General features: G+C 40.2%; 1 protein-coding gene across 1 annotated transcript in view; it reads right to left on the bottom strand.

The window, feature by feature from the left end:
- The window catches only part of LAMA2 (laminin subunit alpha 2), a 304,356-nt gene that overhangs the window by 256,920 nt on the left and 21,950 nt on the right, over window positions 1-25,486 (bottom strand). The window contains exons 2-3 of the mRNA XM_074144590.1: window positions 19,516-19,686; window positions 15,473-15,585 (exon numbers count right to left, since the gene is read on the bottom strand). Of these exons, the coding sequence (XP_074000691.1) occupies window positions 15,473-15,585; window positions 19,516-19,686 (284 nt within the window). The remainder of the gene's footprint in view (window positions 1-15,472; window positions 15,586-19,515; window positions 19,687-25,486) is intronic.

Below are 25,486 nucleotides of genomic sequence, written 5' to 3'. Positions count from 1 at the left end.
TCAAAAAAAGTGAGCCTGCTCAGCTTTCCGGAGCCAAGTTTCCCAGTAAACACTACCACTGAGTGTCTGTTCCCCCAGGGTAATTGCTGGAGCATGCCTGGTTTACTGCTCAAATAGCATCAATAAACTGACACGTGTCAATTGATGTAACAACTGCACAATCTTAGAGCACATCTGGTTTTACGCAAGTCCAATCCAATGTCACCTGGAGACCAACCTCTGCTGCTGCGAACGCAGAAGCGGGGCGATGCCGAGCTGCCGGGAGCATGTGATAGTCCATTAAGGCAGCTGCCAAAGCGCAGCTGGAGGGTTCTCCTCCTCGCTCTGCTCATGCGACCGGGGTGTAATTATGGGAGTGGGAGGGAAATAGTCTAAATAGTCCTTTAAGCCTTTCCCAAATTAGAGACAGCATAATAACATAATCCTCAAGATGAGAAACAAAATGAGTCTTGGGTCTCATTTTCACCGGTAATTGTCTCAGCAGTGAGATCTGCGAAGTGCACATTGTGAGGAACAGTTCCGTAACTTATAGCGCTGTATCTTCTTATGAATGCCTCATAAGACATAGAAAAGTGCATCCTACTACAGAGGATAATTTGCTACACTAATATTATTCAGGCAGAGCTGAAGTGAATCATTAATCTGCATAGGGTTAGCTAGTGAAGCAGGAAATCTCATTGTGCCTGACTCCCACCTGCACTTCTATTTAAAAAATAAATCCTTCAGTTAGAAACCGTTCATGTAAGTCAGAATATCATCAGAGAAAAAATACAGTACCACCCAATTCTATAGAAGTATTGCCATTTCATTTTCTCAACAGAAGAATGTAATAGCTCTAATGGAGGCTTTCATCAGCAATCTGGTGTTAGCTGTGTATCTACTTGTTTACCATAATTATATTATGTTGTTGATTATTATTCCAGTTCAGTGGTCAAATAAACATGGTATTCTTTTATTGAGAAGAGCGCAGAATTTGGGCAAGGGTTTGTCTCCTTAAAAGCTGGCATAAATAGTTTTAAAACTTGTGGCCTTTAACATCCCATAGATTTATTTAATCAGTCATTTAAGAGCTCTTGGGGACAGCAAAGTGCTGCAGATAACCCTGTCCCAACGTGAAATCCATACGGATGAGCCAACGAAGATGAGCTCCCTCAGAACACCCTCAGGCTGCTGGGGGTATTGCCACAGGGGGTGCAACTCATTAAGAGATGCGGGGAAAAAGCACATATTGCATAAAATTTATTACAGGATGTGTTAGGGGGACTGTGTAAATGGATGAGACTTACTAGGGAACACTTAGGGGAGGGAATAAAGGCAGGGAAAGGGAAGGATCAAGGTGGATCAGGGAGGAGCAAGCGTAAGGCGAAGGAGATAAAAGGAGCCCGTTGACTGTAAACAGCCAGCTGGTCAGCACGTTTGTCCTCACCTCGGTCACTGAAGCCTGTCCTATTTTCTCATTAAATCCTGTTTCTAAGTATCTTCCATTTAGGTGTGAACAAAAGTTAACTTCAAGCTCAACTACACAGCAAGCAGAAGAGGCCTGAATACCATCCTCCTGACACCCACCCTTTCAGTATTTATAAGCATTGATAAGGTCCCCCCCTCAGCCTTCTCTTCTCCAGACTAAAGAGACCCAGGTCCCTCAGCCTCTCCTCAGTTCCTTAGGGTTCGTGTGCTCAGTCACATTTCAATGCACGTATGCTGCTATAGCTTATTGTTTGTATCTACTGTTCATGAAAAAGTAGACGGTTTTGATGCAAGCATTTTCAAGCAATTGGCTACTTATAAACAAATAACCTCATTTTAGTCTCACATCCAACTCAGAGAGAGAAAAAAGCCTAATTTAGAAATGGAGTGGCTCTCCAGATTCCTCAAACGACCATCCAGCTCGTCTCTTTTTCTATCGCTGTCCTGAGAGACAGTGGCCACGGTTTCAAACATTCTGCTCGCAGTTAGAGATTCTGTAATTGAAAATGCTGGCATGGGGAAAAGGAAAAAAAAAATAAAAAGAAAAAAAGAAAAAAGATGCTTAGCAGGGTTCAGCTAGTATCGGCGTAGAGAGCCGAGCGGCTCCCCGCCATGCTGCAGTCTGCCTCCTAACGGCAATGTCTCTCCTGCTCATCTGAGCCGCTTCCAACCGAAATGCTGCGACCAGATGGGGAGTTTGGGCTGAAAGATGCACATACTTCACTCCAACACAGGGGTTGGGCTTTTTTCCACAGAGCTGCAAACAATTCTGGTTACCAGCTAACAGGGCATCGTCTGTCCCAGAAAAACTCTAGCTACAAATGCCATGCAGAGTAAGATGCCCACAGCACATCGTGGGAAACATTGAGAGAGATTTTACCAAAGCAAACCTTGAAAAGCTCTCAGGTAGGTGTTTCCAAATCAAGCCAAGTTTCAGTTAGAAATCTTCCATACTTTCTAATTAGACAAAAATTCACACGTATCAAATGCTCAGTCCCATTCAGTTAATACCTGCAGAACATGCATTTAAAAAAAAAAAAAGACCAACCTTTAAAAATACCTCAACTTAGAGCAATCTCAGCTTTCTCCCTGTGCTGTATGTAAGTGCTAGAGAGGCTCAGGTTCCTTTAAGAACATTTTTTTCTCCTTGAGAAAAACAGATCCTTTATTAATACCTCTCAACTTTTGCTCATGTTATAAGTAAAAGATGATTATAACCTGTGTCATTTAAAGAAAAAATTAAAAGCAAATTCTATTAAAACAGTGCACTTGATAAAATGTCAAACTGTAAAGCTCTCAAGTTGTCCAGCTGCCGAATACCTAAGATACATTAAGCCAAATGGAGGGAGCCAGTACCTGTAAAGTTTCTGGCACCGTCAACTTTATTCTTTGTAATTTTCTCTGTTGGTTTTCTCCATTACTCACTGTTCGGTTGTTTGTGAAGGCCTCAGAAGGAATAGCTGCTTTCTGTCGATCATTTTTGCTGCTCATCATTGGCTGAGCGCACACCAGCACTGAGGGCTATCGTTAGTAATTTCTTTTCACAGTGCTTTCAAATTATAGCAGAAAGCAATTTCTTTTCTGTCTGTTTCCTAAGGCTAATCACTCCTTTCCATAGAGAGACAGTATGGCGAGGAAAGGAAAATTGATGGAAATGCCAATATTCAAACCTTTCTTCTTCAAACCTAGACAACAGCAGAGAACAACAGAAAAAAACAGAAAAGATGTTTCTCTTTTTTTCCCTCCTTGATCCAAGCACGGATGCTCAGCCTGGAGCCAGCAGCGCTGAGAGCACCAAGGGTAAAGTGTTCTCTTCTCCTCCAGAGAGGTCTCCATGGTCCTCTCACCAGCTGCATTTCAGGGACCTGCCTGCTCCTCCAGCTTGAGAAGAAAAGAACTATCACAGCCATTTATTTAGGCTGCATTTAAAAGTTCTGCGGAGACAAACCTTGAAACCTAAACATTTAAAAGCTATTCTCAATCTCCTCAACTATTATTGACTCATATCAAGTGTTTGCATTTTAATTCCATAATGAGAATATTAACATCGATAAAACTATTTCATCAGATACAGGAGTAGCACATAAGAATCTGTTTTTCCTAGAAAACACTTACTCTTCATAAAATCATTAGGATTGGAAGGGAACTGTGAAGATCTAGCCCAGCCCTCCTGCCTTCAGCTTGGACATCCTGCACTAGGGGCTCACTGCTCGGCAGTTCCCAGGGTCCTCCTTTATTACCCTCTTTAAAAATAGGTGTGATATTCCCTTTTCTCAAGTCACTGGGGACTTTGCCTGACTGCCACAGCTTTTCAAGTATGATGGAGAGTGACTTAGCAACTACATGAGCCAGTTCCCTCTGTCCCTGGGATGTATCTCACCCAAGTTATTCAGACTTCCTTTTTGAGCAGCAGAGAGCAAGTTCACACTGCAGTAATTTTATCAATGTGAAATTAAAGACCCTTTTCAATGTTATGGTTTCTGACTCTTCTGCAGAGTGCTAAAAAGTATATAAATAAATACTTGTTACTCTGCGAGGTGACATCTCTGTTACCCACCTTGTAGTGAGGGCTACAGACAGACATCTGAAACTGTTGCACTGTTACCATAGAGCATCTTCTGCATTTAAACCTTCAACATTTCCCTCCTGAAACCTTCACAAGCTTTTACTCCGAGTTCTCCGGAAAAGGACATGTTATTCACCATATATAATGTACGACGAGAGGCATCATCTTGAGGACGTGGGATTTTGATTTGATGTTGATTTTAAGGTCTTTGAGGTTAAGATCACTGATCTGAGTATGAAAAGGGCATGTACTAATTCATACCCACTTCCTGAACATGACAAAATGTTCTCTCCATCTCAATCTGGAAATATCGTGCAATCTGAACAATTTGAATAATGAAAACATGAATTAAGTAGTAACTTGAGCCTTCAAATAAAAAACCAGAGACTTTTTTACGAAATATTTTCAGCTTCATTTCCTTTTCTTCACTTTCTCTTCATATACACCATCCTTCATTTCTTTACCTAAACATGACAGTGGTTAAAAAGGCTTAAAAATATGTCCTGGCAGTGATTCTAAGCTGTATCACATCACTAAACTGTGGAAACTTCAAAAACATACACAAGGAATGAAAAAAATAGAAAATAAGAAATGAGAAAATAGAAAATAGAAAAAAAAGAAATGAGAGTCTAAATATGATTTCCAGATGTCGTGGTTTCGGCCGAATTTACCAAAACCGGACCGACAGATGGCCTTTCCCCCCTTTCTCCCCCCCCCAAAAAGAGGAGAGAGGAGGAGAAAGAGATAAAGGAGATTCAGAAGTTTAGAATGAACTAAACTACTTTAATGAAGAATTAATATTAAAATAAAAATAAAGATGAAAATAATGAAATAGATACAATATATACAAAACCGTATCAAGCTCCCAGGATGACAGTCATGTCACCGGCAGGCACTGGGGAAGTCCCAGACTGGACTCAGCGATGGATGGGAACTGGATTCCAGCTCTGGAGTCAGGAACACACGGATCGGGATCAAAGGCAGATGAACAGAGTCCTCTCTGGACGTCGGCCATCGCAGGAAGGGGCTGACCCTTTGATCCCTCAGCTTTTACACTGAGCATGGGGCAGATGGGATGGAATACCCCAGTTGGTCAGGTTTGGGTCACCTCTCCTGTCCACTCCTCCCCACCAATGTGACCCCTCTACGTTTTTTCTGTTTCCGACCCTCTAAGGGGGCAAATAACGAAATTGGCTGCCCTTGGTTGTTACAGCAATAAGGATAAGCAAGGGCCCCCCTGCTCACCATCCCTTGGCACGGAGCACAAACATTGGGCTGATCATTCTGAGAACGAGCAGTTTTCTCCACAATATGCCGTTAATTTCAGAGAGTTAGAAGAGGCCGAGCTGGGATGTAAAGTTACAGAACAGAAAATTGGTTCGGTTTTACTTCAAACCGGGACACCAGATCAAAAAAGTGTATGCATGTTCAGTTTTCATTTTCACTTTCAGTTCTTAATACTTTTAAAATTATCCTGAGAACTGCTTTAGATGTAGGTATGTTGCTGCATGGCATTGCAGGGGATATATGGAATATAAACAGTGAATTATGAGATGAGTAATTTTATATATTTCCATCTCATAGCCCCCTTATACAATCACAAGTTACTTCTGAATAACCAGGAGACATAACACACTAGGACTCACAACCAAGCAGAAGGTTTCTCTTCACCATGAAATTGTACATTCTGCTTAAAATCAAATGAAGTCTCTGTTTTTTTCATGTTTTGTAGCTGGAGAGATGTGACATATACCCTTCTCCGGGTTTCTTCAGCCACTTAGTCCACATTCGTCCAAATCAAACAAAAAGAGCTACATTAACAGCTGTTTTTACTGACTGTCTAAACTACAGCATTGATAAAGGAGTCTCTACGCGTGACCTGATGCACACGCACTTCATGGAACACAAAAACAGAGAGGAAGGGAATAATTTTGCTATGATTAGATTTAACGAAAGGAGTGCGTGTGTGTATATATATATATTCATTCTTCATTGTTCAGAGCAAGAGATGATTTTATGCAGCCCCAAGGCCTATTTAAGCATTTACTTTATTACCATGAGTACTTTTTGCTGGAGTGGTTTTAGATCCACCCACAAATCAAGATCATGATGAGGACAGAGGAGGAGGAACTCTTGGCCAGTCAGACTCCACGCTCTTGACCACGCTCTGACCCACTGCGCACACGATTAAGAGTGGCAGCGTTTTACCCTGTGCCACGTGCTGCGACCCCAACCCTGCTACACCCTGCTAGCTTAAACAACAGGCAATTAGAAACCACCCTAAGCACATTTCGGCAAAAGATTGTGTAAATACTGGCATAACTTTGCAAAGCACTGCACGACATCTGTATGACAAGGTACTTTCTCGCTATCAGGAGTTGCTCCTACTCCCCTAAATCTTAACTTACGCACAAAACCCTTATAAATACCAAATTTGCCAATTATTAATGTCTCTTAATAGGCCTTTTAATAATGTTAATCTGTCTCTTAACACATATTGATCTGTTCCTATTTTACGACAGTTGTCGTCATGCGTACTACGGGGTCCCGTTGCCCATCTTGTAGCACAGACCTTCCATTTCAACAATAATTTTGTGATAAATGGCCACCACAAGAGAAGCACTATCTCATGACCATCACTGTCAGCTGCAAAACTCCTTTTTCCAAGTTAGCTTTTTATTCATCATAAACTATTCAATGACAAAATATTTCTTCAGTAAGAAGTGCAAAATCTGCTCAAGGCAGAGGATCCTATGATCCCATTATTTCTCATGCCCCCATTCTCCCAGGCTCTGGGACTTTCTTCAGAAATACAACTGCCAATAGTACAAAACCAGAAGAAAACCTCGTATTCACGTCAGAACGTATTTCTCACTCCCGATTCAAAGTTCATAACACAGTATTTAGGACCTGTATCCTGAAACTACCCTATCCTGAAGGATGGAAAGGTGAATGGCTTTCTCGGTCAAAGCCAAAATTAGGAAAGGAGAAGTGATATGTACATTTATTGTAGTCATCCAGGGAAAATGTAAGGCAAGTAACCTCAGAATGAAAACCTGTACATTCTCAAAACTTTTTTAATCTTTTTCAGTGTGTATTATGAACTGAAGCTGAAAGGATTTGCTTACTTAGAAAGCTTTCTGACTACCCACAAAGCAATAAAGTTATGGTCTGATTTAGTGGGGAGCATAAAAAAAAATTGGACAAAATAATCCTGTGGAGATTTATTGTTAATACAACTCCTCAGCCTCGCTGGCAGTACTTTATATGGTGGGTATTACAACTGATCTTTCAGGACGATAATGGCTTCTTAGCATTTCAGAATGCATTGAAGAGTACTCCCTCCATGTATTATTGTACCACTCATGAAAAACTTTCTTTTTTAATGCTGCGGGAAAGTCAGCTTGAGTAACTTCACTGATTCCTGTTCCTTAGAACACCTAAAAGCTTAATGCAGCAGGCTCTGCCGGAGTCGGGGCTCGCGTAGATGTGCACTCTTGACCTTTCGCTAAGGAAAAAGGTCATTCATTTCTCTTTAGGCTTTTGTCTGAGTGACATCAACGTGGAAAACTTTATTCTGAGAGAAGAGCTGAGCCCTGGCTGACATCTGTCACCAGCGTGCATACCTTCTGGCCCAGCACAGTCTCTCCTTCCCAAAGAGAAAGCCAGGTGGGACTCTAGATAATATATTTGCTAATAGTATATGAACCAGGCTGTTCTTGAGAATGTTCACTGTGATGTCAAAATATTTACTACAGTTCTGTTTGTTTTCACAATTACTAATAATTATGTTTTCCAGTTATGTTTGCTACCGATACCCACTGGTATATTTATGTGTTGTTTGCTTTCTAGTATTTCTTTTTACTTTTTTCCAAATCATTTCATTATAAACTAACTTCAAATCCAATCATTCTGCTTTGGTTAAAAAGAATATCAGAAGGACAAAGTATGCTTTTTTTTTATCCTATAGATATCTGATTATTGCATTACCAGCAAATTGTGATACTAAAAGATGAATTAGTAAAATACTCAGATTCAAGTGTGTAAAGGCAACAAAAAAAAAAAAAAATTAAAAAAAAAAAAATCAGTATTATAACACCCAGTGATGTGTAAAAATTGGCCGAGGACTTCAATAAAACAGGACAGATCTCTTTTTTTTTTATATTACTTCCACAGCCACATTTTCATGTTTTTAGACGCATCTTTTTAGAGCTGCCACTTTAACAGTTCATTACCACTCAGGTATAACTGAGCCAGAGAACTGGATTGAGGAATTTTTTTGAGAGAGAGATAATGAAACGTTTTGTATTCTCAACTTTTTACATTACTTCAAAACAGAATGATTCATGTGCAAAAAATACTAAAAATGAATATTCAGGATGAGAGCTTTATGTTGCAGGCATGGACTCGAGCTCATACATCAGTATTTTATATTTCAAAGTTTTACAATCAGTTGGAGCCAACACAGAGCCCCAGCTGCTCCAGAGAGGGGTGGAAATGTTTTCCCCATCACCTCCACAAACACGTTTCTGCCCCCTCCCCAACACTGGCATCAAAACCCCACACGGCAAACCAAATCAGAAAATTGATCTGGCAGAAACTCACCCCAAAAAACACAAGACAAGACTTATTTTTCAGTACCAAGGCACCAATCTGGTTCCACTGCTGCCAGAACAAGGGAGCCAGGAACGTCTCCCGTCAGCCAGCCTGGGGAGGGGGCTGCGATGGGGAGGAAGAGCAACCATGGAACTGCAGCATCACAGTCTGAACAGACTTTGCTTCTGTTCACGCTTCTCTCTTCAGACAAACATTTTTGAAGATGGACAAAACAGACTGGCATTTGTTGATGAAATGTCTCAGTCTGGATTAATTTTCATTTCTGTTAAATTACTTTCTGGTTTGGGGATGAAGAGAAGCTTTACCTTTACAGAAACTGCTTTGAAAGATCTCAGACATTTGAAGCACGTAATTGATAGTAAAAGAGAAAAAGAAAATATTAACTGAAAACCTAAGCAAAATGTTTGGACATATATACAAGTTTAACATACAAAGACCAACTGGCACTTAATTTTACTAATCTGGTTCTTGCATCCCAAGACTAAAACCAGCGTCATTAACCTTCTCTTTATTCCTTTAGCTATTCCGATATCTGTATTTGATAACAGCCATTGATAGCTGTAATTTTTTTTTTCCACTGGAATATGTATGTGATATTCCAGAGCAGAGAAAATACAATGTGAAAACCAAATATCTCCCAGTGATATACATATTCCTGTGCTACTGTGCAGATAATGTGGAAAGGCTATTTTAATATGGCTTTGTTGCTCAACACATTCCGATTCCTTAACCACAGTTTGGTGAATCGTTATTAGTTAAAATGTCCATTAGCAGCTAAAATGAATCAGATACGTCTAAGCATGTTCTCCTGGCTTAGTTCTTCTCTGAAGGGAATCCAGTTTTGAGCTCCACAATCATTTTTTTGTGTGTGTGTGTAGAAAAAGCAAAAGCAATCACTCAGTTTTGCAATTCTTTTCATCTTCTTAGCATTAGCCTTATTAAGGATATGTGATGTATGTTTGTGACCATGCACACGTGGAGGTGTGTGTATTTCTGCTCATGGGTATTAAAGAGAATCAAATAAGAAAGAAATCATTCAAAACCAGAACAAAATCCTCCATTCAAGTTCTATTTGGACAATACAGAGTTACAAAATAATAAATTTAGCATTAGTAGAATATTGCTGTCTGCTTTTCATAAATTCTTTTCAAAATGCTTCTGCGGACATTCTTCTCCTACTTACAGCTATTCACCTCTCCGTAGAGTTTCAGAGATGCCACTTCCCAAAGTATAATCTGTGCCACTCAAATAGTAAAGTCCATGAGTCTAAACACACATTCTAAAAGGCACATTTCAGGAGCAGTGGGACTGCAGTGATTTCTACATGGAGTCAGAACGCAATTTTTTTAGAATCTTTCCTCCCCTCCTACAGAAAGAGGGCAAGGGACGGAATGAAAACACAAGGTGAAAGTGTTGGACACTGTCAGAGCTTAAGGAACTTAAAACCGATGAACTGCAATTGCTTTATAGAGAAATCAAATCCATAGCTCGATCAGTTACTGCTTTTGCACCTTATGAGGCTCTTAGGAGTGTCAACTCCTCTCTTTTTTTCAGAAATGTACACCTGGAAAGGATTACCTGGACACTGAATTGATCCTCCACAATCTCAGGCAATTAAGACATACTTACAAAGTCCAGAATTTTCTGCCAGAACATTAAGTCTGAGTCCACCCATATTCCACACATCTACAAGTCACGTAAAATACTCCAGCACCATTTAAAAAAATACCATGTGTAAAGAAAAAATCAAACCCCACATAAATATGCTCCTGGCACAAGTATCTGAGCAATATCATGGGTATTGCCAATGTCCTTGCTCCCCACAACAGCAGGGAATTTGGTAATAGAAGTGTCCTGATGTGTGTAGAAATCAGAGACAGATGGGCTGACCACCTCACCTCAAACCACCAACTGGTTTGCCTGTGCATTTGCCAATTTTCTTTAAAGATACCCTACTAATCTTCCACATCACTGTGAAATTAAACCAGCTGAGGATTTGGGATAGCATGAATACAGGGAATACGTTCTCTCTGAATGTCTAAGCATTTCTGTTTTGCCAGCTCCCTTCTCTGTACTTCTTGAAGAGAAGCCTTAGTTTCTGTCCTTCCAGACATTGCCCTCATGGGACCTGAATGACTTCTGTCATTCTGACTGCCCACCACCCTTAACGAAAAACCCACAGACCAGCAGGAGTAAGAGATGTGGACAAGTAGACACCTTCTCTTGGTAATTTGTGAGTGTTTCATAGGTGGATCATAGAATCATAGAATCATAGAATCGTCCAGGTTGGAAGAGACCCTTGGGATCATCGAGTCCAACCATCTACCCTACACTACAAAGTTCTCCCCTACACCATATCCCCCAACACCACATCTCAACGGTTCTTAAACACAATCAGGGATGGTGACTCAACCACCTCCCTGGGCAGCCTATTCCAATGCCTGACCACTCTTTCTGTGAAAAATTCTTTCCTAATGTTCAGTCTAAACCTGCCCTGCTGGAGCTTGAAGCCATTCCCTCTTGTTCTGTCATTAGTTACCTGTGCGAAGAGACCAGCACCAACCTCTCTACAGTGTCCTTTCAAGCAGTTGTAGAGAGTGATGAGGTCTCCCCTCAGCCTCCTCTTCCTCATACTAAACAGTCCCAGCTCCTTCAACCGCTCTTCATAAGATTTATTCTCCAGGCCCTTCACCAGCTTCGTTGCCCTCCTCTGCACTCGCTCCAGCACCTCGATATCTCTCTTGGATTGAGGTGCCCAAAACTGGACACAATACTCCAGGTGTGGCCTCACCAGTGCTGAGTACAGGGGCACAATCACCTCCCTACTTCTGCTGGTCACGCTGTTTCTAATACAAGCCAGGATGCCGTTGGCTTTCTTGGCCACCTGGGCACACTGCCGGCTCATATTCAGCCGCTTGTCAATTAGAACCCCCAGGTCTCTTTCTTCCAGGCAGCTTTCCAGCCACACTTCCCCAAGCCTGTAGCAATGCACGGGGTTGTTGTGGCCCAAGTGCAGAACCTGGCACTTGCCCTTGTTGAAACTCATGCCATTGATGTTGGCCCAATGATCCAATCTATCTAGGTCTCTCTGTAGAGCTTCCCTATCCTCCTGGGAATCAACACTCCTGCTTAACTTGGTGTCATCTGCGAACTTGCTGATGATACACCCTATGTCCTTGTCGAGACCATCAATAAAGACATTAAACAGAAACGGTCCTAACACTGAGCCCTGAGGCACACCACTTGTGACCGGCCGCCAGCTGGATTTAAATCCATTGAGCACCACTCTTTGGGACCTTCCAGTCAGCCATTGCTTGACCCAGCGGATCGTATGATCAACCTGGCACACCCCTGAACCTACCCTAGAAACTCAGATTCCATAACCAGGATAACTCAACCTCTTTTTTTAACCTACATTTAAATTCCTGTGAGCAACCCCCAAATAAATTTAGATTCCTATTTTGACCTCCTTTGCACTGGCTGGATGAAAAGCACTGTAAAAACTAATTTCACGTGTACAGCTACAAATGGTGTTCCATAATATTCTTGTGAAATAGATGACACAGTGATTGTCAAAATGGCTAAAAAGTCTAGAAAAGTGAAGGGTTAAGAGCAAATCAGCAAAGACGCTCAGAAACATTTTTTAATAAATGGGGTACAAATTTCAAACATACTTTAATGAATTAGAAACCTAACCTCCACTATAGAGAAAAGCTCTTTATAAGTATTATGGTAAACCTTAACTGTTGGGAGAAAAGAAAACCAGATACTGCATTTTTCTCAACCTAACTGATAATGTTTTGCCTCCTTCTAAAGTTAAAAATATATTACTTCTTCATTTTATTAGTTATTGCTAACTAGTATACACCATTTTTATATGGCTAGACTACATAATAATGTAAAAAAAAAAAAAATGTAGCTGCCCCCAAAGGCCAAGCGTTATATAAATGAAGAAACTGTAATTATTTTCCTTATTTTTTCATCAAATTAGGTTTGCTAAAAGCATTCCATGTACTGTCATAATTACCAGTAATAACACACAAACTAATGCATTCCTGCAATTTTCAGTCCATTACTTGTAGATTTGACATTTGTTGTTTCTATCTCACAAAAAGGAGTTAAGCATTTTTATACTTCAAGCAAGAATTTATCAACACAAACATAGCAATTACTGAATCTCCTATAAACCAAAGGTAAAGAATGGTAGTTCTTTTAAGGGAGGTCTCAAAGATATCTGGTGACCTTCATCATTCATCGTGACGGCTACGCACGACACTAGCTGGAAGAGAAATTTCCTATTTTACCGACTATTATAACGAACCTACAATTCTGTGTCTACAAAATACTCGAATAAGAAACAAAACCTCCTAATACTCCTCAAAACCCAAACAACTCATTTCTTACTGAGCAGTCTAAAAGCCATGCAAAACGCAGCAAACCTTTTACTCCATTTTGGGGAACAAAATTGTTGTTTTGTTCCTATAAGGTGAGGAGTAAACATAGCACACGTTCCTCACTCCATGGGTCCCTCGGGTGATAAAGGTGTGCCAGACAGTGTTAGTGGCACACGGTCTTGTCCCACCTCTCTGACATCCACGGAAACCTCCAACACATCCATGGAAACCTGAACACTGCTCCTGCTCCAGCTGATCCAACTGAATAGCCTTAAGGGAAGGTACCAACTTCAGTACTGCAAAAGGACCGCCAAGCTTCCTTTGAACAAAAAGCAAGAGAACGTGGGAAAGAAATAGGCTCATACATGAGCCTTGTCTCATTGGAAAAAAAAAAAAGGCAAAAAACCCCAGACCCACACAACACACAGGGCAGTGTTCTCAGGCCGCTGTCTGCTGGCACACAAAGAAGCCTTTTAAATACACTAGAACAACCCACACTTTTTCTTCATTACAGTCACTGACCCGGTAGCTGCCAGCTTTTAGTATGTTAGAAAAATCAAAATTTTCGGAAGTGCACAAATTTGCTTATTTCTTGTGACAATCTAGATACTGACACAGCAAAAAACCCAGAAGTTATAAAGCCCTATTTCAGCAGACCTGGCTTAAACAACAGCACAAGTAAAATCACTAAAGAGATGAAAAGCAAGGATGGTAATTTAGTTCTAATGCCTGAGCTACTCACAGAGCCAGCAAGAGGCACAATCCCTTGCTGTAAAGGAAAACCAGTGAATAACTCCAAAATTTTAAAAGACATTTAAAAAACCTCAAAGCTTTTCAATGCACAGGAGCTCAAACTTCCATTAAAAGGTTTAGCTGTGCTGATTGAAAGAAAATGCACATTGAAAATGTTTGCGTATGTAAGGCCAAAGACACAGATGTAGGATCGTTTCTGCCAGTAGCAATGGGGGCTCCAAAGCCAGAACCCCAGTAATTCTTCCAGCATTCAAATGCCCTCCCAGGTACAAAGGCTACTGCCCTCCATGTACTTCAGCGTCACGGATACAAGGTGCTTAAAAGAATTTCTACCATCAGATCATTTGGATGACAGCTTGTTTACAAGAAATAAAGGACAAAACCTAGAAATCCAAGCATTACTCTTTGTTAAACCTCACCGAAGTTCTGAGTTCTGGACTGTTTGATCTCTTACAACAAAATTGCACATGTGTATGTATGTACGTACACACACAGATGTCTCGATGCCCTGCCTTTGGTTTCATTTTATTTTCTAACAAACTATGCTTCATCGAAGCCTCTTTAGGTGATAATCAGCTATTGTTCTCTTTAAGTGTGGCTAAATGAGAAAGAAGGGAGATAAGCACAGGCAGGTTCCAAGTGAAACCAATAAATCAATAACAATAAACTGGTCCCAGAAGAGATCGCAAGGAGGGGGAGCTGGGAAGGGAATCTCTCTCCAGTGAGCCAGAGAAAGGGCCTTCCTTTTTTCTTAATACCAGGAAAACAGATTATGTTTTCTGGTCTGATTCAAGTTGCCGACAAATATGTGCCAGCCACAAACCAGAGAAGATTTTAAGGGGGAAAAAAATTAAAATTAATTTGTTATCTACTTAATTGAATACCAAAATGGTCACGTTTAATCACATTATGAATAATTTTGGTACTAGATAGTTGGTCTGTATTTATCTTGGCATAACAAAAAAACCCAAAAAATTACTTTTCTTATACCCTCAAATCCTCTTGCTTACATCCACTGGAATTTATATAGCATTTTTGTAAGCCTCAAACAACCGCATTCCATATAGCTACGTCTGTCAAGCAAGATTCCATTAACAGGAGCCAATTTATCTAAAGACCTTGTTAGCCAAACTCCTCCCTTAACCCAGGCTCTCCCTCAAAATAACTCACTACATGTGCTTGTATACCTAGTACATCAGAACTACTTTTAGTGTATTTAAGTATTTTAAGTATTTTTAGTGTATTTAAATGTATACTACTATGCTACTGAAAAAAAAGGAATAGTATCCTAACCATAAAGTGTTATTCATATGAATTTTCCATGAAACTACCTTTTAATTGTCTTTAAAGAGCCAAGTCAGAAGTTATTGGAAAAAACAAAACAGGACAAAAAAAAAAAAAAACCAACCTGAAAATGTTATATCTAAAATAATTTCAAAATTTCAAACATGACTTCATAAAAATACATATGAAATAATTATTTTTAATTTAGTACATTTTGTAACAATGAATGGGTCAAACAGAATTATCCATATAAACAACAAAAAGTTAGAGGAGAAGCTGAGTGTGCCTTGATAATATAAAAGCAACAAAAAGTAAAGAGGAAAACACTCCAGGTCATCTACTGTGCAAGAAACAAAGTCTTTGCAGAATGAAACAATCAGAAGAAGTTTACCTGTTGAAGGTCCAGCGTGACGGTCACGTAATGGTACTCAATTCCATTCTGGATACTAGGGCTTTGCCACCAAGTGTTCTTGCCATCAATTGCGTTTGTTATCGGATGTCGTTCTGTTAGAACAGGAGAAATATATAAATATATTTCAAAATTATTAGGATTGCTTAGATTTTTTTAGACCTAAAGTCTAGATTTGAATCCAATTACAGAACCAATGAGGCAGCACTTTAAAATGAAACGCGGAACATTAATTTTTCCTTTTTTCTTGGGGTCTGGTCATGCTTTTTATTACTGGAACACTCATTTAACATCAGTTGTTTAATTTTGGTTAGGATCATAAGAAGGTGATTCAAAACACCTAAATGCACTTTGAGGCTCTCCTGATTCTACAGGAAATGTAGGCACCTAAATCCAGTGAAGGCTTGCTGCAGTTTTCCAAAGTTTCAGTCATTAAATGTTGCAACAGAAACAACAAATGAGGAACTCGCGATACGGTGTGGAGGGAAACCAGAGATTAAAGCAACACTGGTACTTGGATTTCTAAGATGTTTCTAAGCACACATGGAAATAATTCAGGAACTAATTCAGAAATCATTACAGAGGAAATGATTCAGAAATCATTACAGAGTATATTTCTCAAGTGGAAAACTCTCTGACTCACACACGTGCACACAAGGATGGCTATAGTCCATAGCAAAGCCCAAGATGCCTTACTTTTCCTGTCTCCATGTACGCTGCTGCAGTGTCCCACATTCATCCCAAATAATAGGGAAAAGAATTTATTTACAGAACTGAATTCTTCCTATATTTCAAGATCTTCTAAACCATTGAAGTTTGCTTACACAGTATTTTAATGTTATTTAGACTGAGAAAAATCACACTCAACGCTTCCAGGTTACTTTTTGTGGTCAATGCATGTTTCTCTCCGGTATGAAATGGAGAAAAACAACCTCACCCTTTAAAGGTACAAGGATCTATATTCTGAAGTTCCTAATTGCCTGGAGCGTGTCTGCACATCATAGGGAAAATAACCCAAAAGAAATTCAAACAAAGTATGTTTCCTCTATGCAGGTTCCGTCTGCAAGAACATAACAAGAGAGGAGAAATCCTCCCCCTCTCATTAAGGGCGACTTTCTAAACTGACAGCTTTTCTTGATACAAAACCAGAATATGCTTCATTACCAGCTAGTCCTAGAACTGCAAATAACTAATTCATGAACTGATTAATTTACTTGTTATTTTAATTATTATTTAAATCAACCAGCCAGACTGATACTTTGTGTCCCTGTTTTCTTGCCACACCAACCACCTGTGGAGGACTCCAGTCCCAGCTCGTTAAGGAAAGCCAGAATGTCTGAACATATTTAAAGACACAATTAAAGTGCTTTGTGGGAGTGAAGGAAGGCATAAGCCCTCAAAATTGAAAATGCCAAAAATTTCATTTAAAGATCAGATTATTCAGCGGCATTAGCGGGCACCAATTCCAAGTCAGCGGTTGATGCTGCAAGATGTTATTAGTAGCTTTATCTTTACATTGAAGAAAAAAAGCAAAACACACCCTTGCTTTACGTGTTGTAAACTCCCACAGCTCTGGTCATCGTCACAAACCTTGGCTTTAAGTGAGTGCTAGAAAAAATCCCCTGTAAATCAGACTCAGAAGCTCCTGGGTGATTGGGCCAGAAGCTGCCTAATTGGCAAATTGGATCTAAGTCTCTTCAGGTGAAATTGATATAAAAGTAAATCATGAGAAGGAGGGTTAGGAGATTAATCATCAATTAATTGTAATCCCTGTTATGAAAGTTTAATCATCATTAATTTGAAAACACTGATTAATTGCTGGCATGTTTTACCTATTTAAAAGAGAAAGGAAAATAATATAATATTTGCAAAAAGGAGTGGATTGCAAATGCAGTTCAAGGACCAGTCTCCCCGGTGGTGGCAAGAGGAAGAACTTACAGAGTGAGCCCATCAAACTGTGCTCTTTAATTTGGGCTCACATGTGATTAACCAGGGAATTTGTGTTCATTTCCTACTACAGTAATTAAGGGGAGGCACTCCAGACTCACACATTCCGGGGGGATCATTTAAAGTCTGGTTACATTACATGGTTCTCCTATTAATGAGCCATCTCTGTTTAAATAAGGCACTTCCTTCTGCCAAATGAACGTTTAAAAAACTTTAAAACGAGATGTGGTTGGCAACAAAAGACCAGACATTACAAAGCTGGGCAGACTTAAGAGGGCAGGAGTGAGGGCAGAGATATAAATCATTCCGATGGGGGAATGAATGGGATTCAAATCCATTTGAATGCTTATAGTGCTACAAAATCACATGGTCTTTCCTCAAAAGGTGGCATTTACTGCAATTAAAGAAGACGTCAATATTTAGAAAACTATCTTGAAGAAAAAAAAAAAAGAGGTTACAACTGTGTTCAGACAAACGGAGTAGTCTATACTGGGGCAATTATAATTAGCTTCCCAAGTACAAGATGGGGAGCAAATGGATATGCAGCCATTTAGCAGGAAAGCACGTGGGGATTTATAATGGACAACTAGCTGTGCATCTCTCAGTGGTGTCACAATTAAAAAGGGGGAATATCTACGTAAAACACGGAAACAGGAATAGATTCTGCTCATTCTGAAGCACACCTGCATCTCTGAGCAGTACTGGTGAGAGCTCAGGTAAATCTAATAAAGATGAAAATCTTCAGAGAGAATTCAGAGAACTGCAATTTGCACTGTTAGGAGTTCTAGACAACACAACCCATTGAGGAGAAAGAAAGAAAAGCTTAGTGTAGAAGCTAGATAGAGCAGCAACACCATCAGCCTCAACTAAGTAAAAGAATTTTGTCAAGAAACAGGGAATAATCCATTCCTCTTATCGCCTGAAGTGAAGAAAAATTAACATGAATTTCTGCAAGGAAGGTGCAGCTCAGCGGTTTGGAAAAGACTTTGTAAGGAGTAAAATAACTCTGGCCCTGGAAGGAATTTTCTAAGGAGACGCTAAACAAGCTTCTGCCTGGAAAGCTACAGCCATAGACAGCTCATCCTGTCTAGGACTAGTAAATAGATTACATGCCATCTATTTTTTTTTTTTCTGTGGTTTAAGCACATGCTTGAATGTGCTTTGTCATGAGGTGTAAATCCATCTGAGCTAGGCTTCAGAAGGAAACAACTGGAAAAAAAAAAAAGAGGAATTGTCTCCATGCTTCTGCGGCTGTGCTTCTTCCAACAGTTTATCTATTCCATTAGAACCCGCCTTACGTGTCTCTGCAGCCTCGACCACCTACAGGGCCAACATACTCACAAAAATTCAACAATGTTAACGCCATTCATGTCTTTCACTGCAAGGTCACATGAAATTAAACTCGTGTGACTTCACTAAGAAATTTTCTTAGTGCTCATCTTCCCAACGATTAGAAATATGCATCTCTGAAGCAGATAATAACAAATTTATACTTGAAAACTGGTTTTGCTTCCGGGTAGTCTTTAAGAAAGCAGTGTTAGCAAAGATCAATTTTAATATGAAAAACTAAGCAATTAAACCAAGCAGGGTTCCATTATCTTATCTCCTTTTTGCTGGCACAGTGAAACTGAATTAACATCAAACAAAGAAAAAAATGTCCCAGAACACAATAAAATAAAACCGGAGTTGGCCCTAAACTGAAATTTCAGATGTTGCTTAGATTGCCCCAAATGTTCAAATTCCACACGTAGGTATGCAGGTGAAAGTCATCTGCTTTTCAGTCCTGGTTAGTAGATATCAAGAGAATTCAACAACAGCTGCAGATACTTAGTTTTCCTAAATCTGAATTTAGGTGCTCCACTTTTAAATCTCTGCATTAGAAAGTCCAGTTTGAGAAGTAAACATAACAGATAGAGATTTTGAAATACCAACGGAAGAGACGCGTAAACTAATTTAAAAGAAAGAGAAAGGCATTTCATAGTAACCGGGCCAGCGACCTACACTTTTGTTTGCTGAGTATCTACAAAACTTTGGAAAAAAATCTTTTTAAAGGAACAAAATGCAACTGGCACACGTACGGTGTGGAACCCTGCTCTTTAGATCGCAAATACGGCACTGGGGGTTCCTTGCAGGCTGTCCAGGTACATGTTCAACCAGTTTGCAGTACATTTCCCGGCCCTTTTCTCCACAGGTGGCGTTGGTTGTGATGAGGGCATTCGTGGCCAGGTTCAGTACCGCGGGAAACAACCCTGCAAACAAAACAAAACAAAACAAAATCATCAACAAAAGCAACAAAGGTGAATTTAGCAGCACAATCGTAAGTGAACATAACACCTTTTAGGGCATTAAAGCAAAAGGCTTGGTTTTCAACAGCTATGGACGTAACGGAGTACAGAAAAGCACGAACAACTTTGGTTTTGAATTGGAACAAAGCCATTTATACTGATGATTTCCTCCTCGTTCCCTTCTAAAACTCAAATCGGTACCCTCTGGTTATATCTTGAACAACAGCAGGACGCCAAAGGAGAAAGTAAAATATGGAAACATGCACAACATCACAGAATTATTGTTTTCATAATCAAACCTTGTGTTCTTACCCTACTGGACACTGAAACATTGTATGCAAATCACCTACGAAAACTCCTTATTATTCTTCTTTTTTGCTTACATCTCCACAGGAAAGCTTCTCCTTCACAGCCTGCATCACTTGTATTACACTGTGTGACTGTTCTGTCCAGGACCTCACAGTCACCTTTGTCATCAGAGGAGCCCAGTAATTCATGCAGCAACGTGAATAGCATCTGCCGCGCGTGGCTTCCCTTTCCTCAAGAAGAGGACAATATATGTGATGTTGTATCTTTTATGGCAGTACTGTTGTTATTTTTTTCGGGTGCAGATGCTGAGTGATGTTTTATAATTCTCATTAAGTACAGCACTTAAGCACATGTCTGAGCGCTCTGCTGAATCACGTTCTATGTAGCAGTAAGCTATAAAGATTATAAACCATATGAAGAACAATCATTAAGGTGGGTTACTCTCCTTCCTACTAAATCCTGATCAAAACCTTTGAGCCGTGATAAAATTGATCCACGGAGACAAAGTGGTATGATGTGTTGAACATATACATTAGGCCCTCGTGTTAAATCGATCAGTTTTGCATCTCCAAAAGCGTAATTTGCCACGGCTGCAGGTTAAACCAAAACAACAACAAAATCTCAGGTATGGATTGGGATCATCCGCAGAATTATCTCATGACAATTTCTACTGGCCCCATACCCACCCTTCTGCAATTCATTCAGCTTCTAACCCTCTTGTATTATTATAACCTTAAAACAAGGCTTTAATTGAAACTGAATCTGTGATTACTTTACACTGACAAAGCTCTCTTTATAATGACTTTCCTTTTCCTCCTCCGCAGATGGACAATACTATTCAACTGACTCCTTTAACTTCAGCCCTTTAACTCCAGTCTCCTGCTTGTCTCTGCAATTAACCTGTATGCCATTTAATTACCGGGCTTGGGTGGTCATGGTACAGCTGTCCTCTGCCACTGTGAGTTAGCAACTCTCACGCTCACATTAAAACCATGTTAAACATACTGCTTGAGCAAGGCAATTAGTTCCTAACCTCTCCAATTTGTACAGTCAATCAATACTAAGATTTTATGGATCGTGTAGCTTCCTCCTTCTGCATAGATTACGGACCATTTTCATCACATTTTAAAATCTATACACTTGTTCTTGCATTTCTATTCAATGCATACAGTGACATTTGCTGCCTTCTACGATGGAGACACATGGTAAAAATCTGTGTAAGCATTAGCGGAGTAGATGAATTTGTAGCTGTGGAACCTCCTATGTTGACTTACAGCCTCATTATTCTCTTTTTAGGCTGTACAAAGTTAAGCTGGTAATCATTTAGTCTTAACACAGAGTCTGGCGTTTGGTTTGAAGTATTTTACTCCCTCAAAAGTCAACTTCATTAAAAGGAATGCATGATCCTACATGCAAGGAGTTGCAGTGCATGGCATCAGGAGAATAAATCCTTCAAAAAACAGTGGAACAGCTAAAAAGAGCAGTCAAAAAGCCTCCAGATATGTCTATACACAAATCATACCATTGTTCTACATTTTAACTAAAATTTTAGATGTAAGAGACATAAGTAAATGAAGAGTACTTAAGGGACTCATCAATTAGAACAAAATCTCGCTCTCAGGTAACCTCTTATGTGCAGAGCAGCTTCGGATAAAAAAAAATACAATCAACAACTACATATTTGAACTTTTTTTAAAACAATTGTTGTTGCAAGGAGCAAGGAGTTGGGCTCGATGATCCTTATGGGTCCCTTCCAACTTGAGATTCTATGATACTGCTTTGTATAGCCCAAAATAAGGCTTTGCTTTTAAAGAACATCTGATGTGCGATCCCGATGGAATGGAGGAAGCAATACTATTCATATTGCTTTCTAGCAATTTACATATATAATACCTTCACAACAAAGGTACAAATTTCTAGCAATACAGAAGATCATAGAATAGTTTGGGATGGAAGGGGCCTTTAAAGGTCATCTAGTCCAAGCCTCCTGCAATGAACAGGGACATCTTCAACTAGATCCCGTTGCTCAGAGCCCCATCGAACCTGACCTTGAATGTTTCCAAGGATGGGGCATTTACCATCTCTCTGGGCAACTTGTTCCCGAGTCTCACCACCCCTCATCATAAAAAAATTCTTCCTTATATCTAGTCTAAATCTCCCCTCTTTTATGCTTTGTCCTATCACAACAGGCCCTGCTAAGAAGTTTGTCCCCATCTTTCCTGTAGGCCCTCTTTAAGGCCACAATAAGGACTTCCCAGAGCCTTCTCTTCTCTAGACTGAACAACCCCAACTCTCTCAGCCTGTCCTCACAGCAGAGGGGTTCCAGCCCTCACAGCATCTTCGTAGCCTCCTCTGGACCAGCTCCAACAGGTCCATGTCTCTGCTGTGCTGAGGCCCCAGAGCTGGATGCAGGACTCCAGGTGGGGTCTCCAGAGCAGAGCAGAGGGGCAGAACCCCCTGCCTCGCCCTGCTGGCCACGCTGCTGGGGATGCAGCCCAGGATGTGGTTGGCTTTCTGGGCTGCGAGTGCATATGGTCAGCTCATGTCTGTCTTTTCACCCCCCAGTACCCCCAAGTCCTTCTCAGCAGGGCTGCTCTCCATCCCTTCACCCCCCAGCCTGTATTGATACCAGGGGTTCCCCCAAACCAGGTGCCAACTTGGCCTTGTTGAACTTCATGAGGTTCATATGGGCCTGCTTCTCCAACCTGTCCAGGTCCCTCTGGATGGCATGCTGTCTCTCAGATGTGTCACCGCACCACTAAGCTTGGCGTCATCCACAAACTTGCTGAGGGTGCACTCGATCCCACTATGTCACTGATGAAGATATTGAACAGTGCTGGTCCCAGTACGGACTCCTGAGGGACATCACTTGTCACTGATCTCCATCTGGACATTGAGCCGTTGACCACTACCCTCTGGATACAATCATCCGTCTAATTCGTGATCCACCGACCAGCCCACCCATCAAATCGATATCTTTCCAATTTAGAGAGGAGGATGCTGTGGAGGACCACGTCAAAGGTCTTGAAAGCATTGTCTTGAATCCTTTATTAGGCCCTTTGAATATGAAACAAAAATGTGACTGTTCATGATGCTAGTGTACACCGTTTACGCTAAAATGCACATCTATCCAATCCTAAATCCCCAAGAAAAAGGCAAGAGAGCTCAAGATACCACAGTTCATTTTTTTAGAGAATTTTGCCTTATTTTTTGTGATGATAATCATAGAGAAGAAATATTTAAAAATTGGTGTACTCGTTTTGTGCATCTTAAAATTCAGTTTCTCACTAAATTATAAAGTTTCTTTAGTTATCAATACCGTCTTGAATTCTATGGGCATTCTGCTATGAAATACTTCCAAAAACACGACCTGCTATAATTACAGACAGCTCTTCTTTCTTTGTTGTCAAATACCTTCAGTAATCATTTGCTCCAGTGCAAAGACTGGGTAAAATGCCTTGAGTCAGAAACACATTATCTCTATTTTGTGTAGCTCAAGTGCAAGCAGAGAAATTCTACTCCCTTCAACTGACAGCTACATCAATCTTTTCCCTCCTTTGTGTCACTGGCAAAAAAAAAACAGATTAACATTCATTTAAAAAAAAAAATTCTAGCAATTGCATGGAGGAAATAGGTAGAAAAGATTGGCTGGTGATTAGGCGGCGGTTTTAGCAGCTTGGATTCAATTTCTGGTTTTCAACAGATTTCTGTTGCATGAAGAGAAAACCAGTCTCAGATTCCTACCTATGCAATGGGCATGGTCATCTTCCTGCTTTCCCCTTCAGTTTTTAAGCATGGAACATATTCCATGGAGCTTTTAGAGCATGGAAGCCTGATAGATCGTTTGTTTAGTGTTGACAGATTGGATAGTGTTGCAGATGATTGGATATTAGGAAAAATTTTGACACGGAAAGGGTTATGAAGCCTTGGAATGGGCTGCCCAGGGCAGTGGTTGAGGCACCATCCCTGGAGGTATTTAAAAGCCGGGTTGACATAGTGCTTAGAGACATGGGTTAGTGATGGTTTTTATCAGAGTTAGGTTGATGGTTGGACTAGGCGATCTTAAAGGTCCCTTCCAACCCAGACAATTCTATGATTCTATGACAGGTGATTAAACTATGAAAGGAAAATAACACAGAAACTAATACAATTCTTTGAAGTGGTGTACCATGCAAAGGTAATCAAGAAAGCTGCTCAACTCTCTACAGAATTAGTGATTATAAGTTTAGCACACATTGTCAAAGAAACAGTTTTAGACAAAAACTGGTAAAAATGAAAAGCAGCAAATCAGCAGGAACGTCTTATTTTTGCCTACCAACTTCAATGTGCTCAATTTTTACACCGCCAGTGTTCTAATTAAGTAGGGTGTGGTAACAAAGTGCTAACTACTGTTAAATTATCAGTTTTTAAATGGTTCCTGGATCAAATCATGTCTGAATATTCATCTTAAAGACAAAACCAGTGGATGCTTGGGATCAGTGTTTTATCACAGAGGCCTCACAAGTGATCCCTTACCAATACTAGAGCTCTTTGCTGCCGTTGGCAAGCGTACAGGTATAAGTGATTCACTGATTTGCATTAACAAACAGATTTTGACAAGATTGCACAAAAGCCACTAAAGGAACTAAGCTCTCATGACACATGAAGGAATGACCTCTCATGAAGTAACAGCAACAAAAAAAGGAAAATGGGAAATAACACTGGAAAACCACAGTGAACTTTGCTGAATCCTCTTTTGTTCAATGGTTGCATAAGTAACTTAGAAAAGAAGTTAAAAGTGAGAGGTTATTGATGAAAGAAATTATTCAGGACAACCAAAATAAGGACAGACCACAAAGAGCAGGAGAAAAACGTCACAGTACAGCGTGTCTGGGCAATATGACTAAGAGCATCTTCCAGATGCTCCTTGAACTCTGACACTTGGAGATGTGACCACCTCCCTGAGGAGCCTGTTCCAGTGACCAACCACCCTCCCAGTGAAGAACCTCTTCCTAATGTCCAACCTGAACTTCCCCTGATGCAGCTTCATTCCATTTTCTCATGTCCTATCACTGGTCATGACAACTGAAATACTGTATGACGTTCCTTATCTCTTAACTTCCAAAGGACATGGTAGAACTTAAAAAGATGAAGAAAGGAGTGACAAGATTACAGCTGTGGATGAACTTCTGAATGTGGACATTAATTGGCTATGAGTCTTCTACTGGGAAAAGAACTGATGGGGAGATGTATCAAATGACATAACTGTACATAAAATCATAAATGTGAACATTTAGAAGTGAACATGGTAAGTTTAGTTACCCTTCTCCCACAAACTGGGGGTGCTGAGTCAACTTATACAGAAGTTTTCTTCACTGGGATTTTTTTTCTGTTTATAAATGAGACTGCTTTTCAGTATGATAGAAATTACATTCTAGAATACATGAATAAATTCTATAATAAAACGCTTTTATCC

Source organism: Numenius arquata, chromosome 2 (assembly GCF_964106895.1).
Source record: "Numenius arquata chromosome 2, bNumArq3.hap1.1, whole genome shotgun sequence".
Classification (NCBI taxonomy): domain Eukaryota; kingdom Metazoa; phylum Chordata; class Aves; order Charadriiformes; family Scolopacidae; genus Numenius; species Numenius arquata.
Note: the sequence above shows the minus strand (reverse complement) of the source record. Positions and strands in the feature narration are given on the sequence as shown.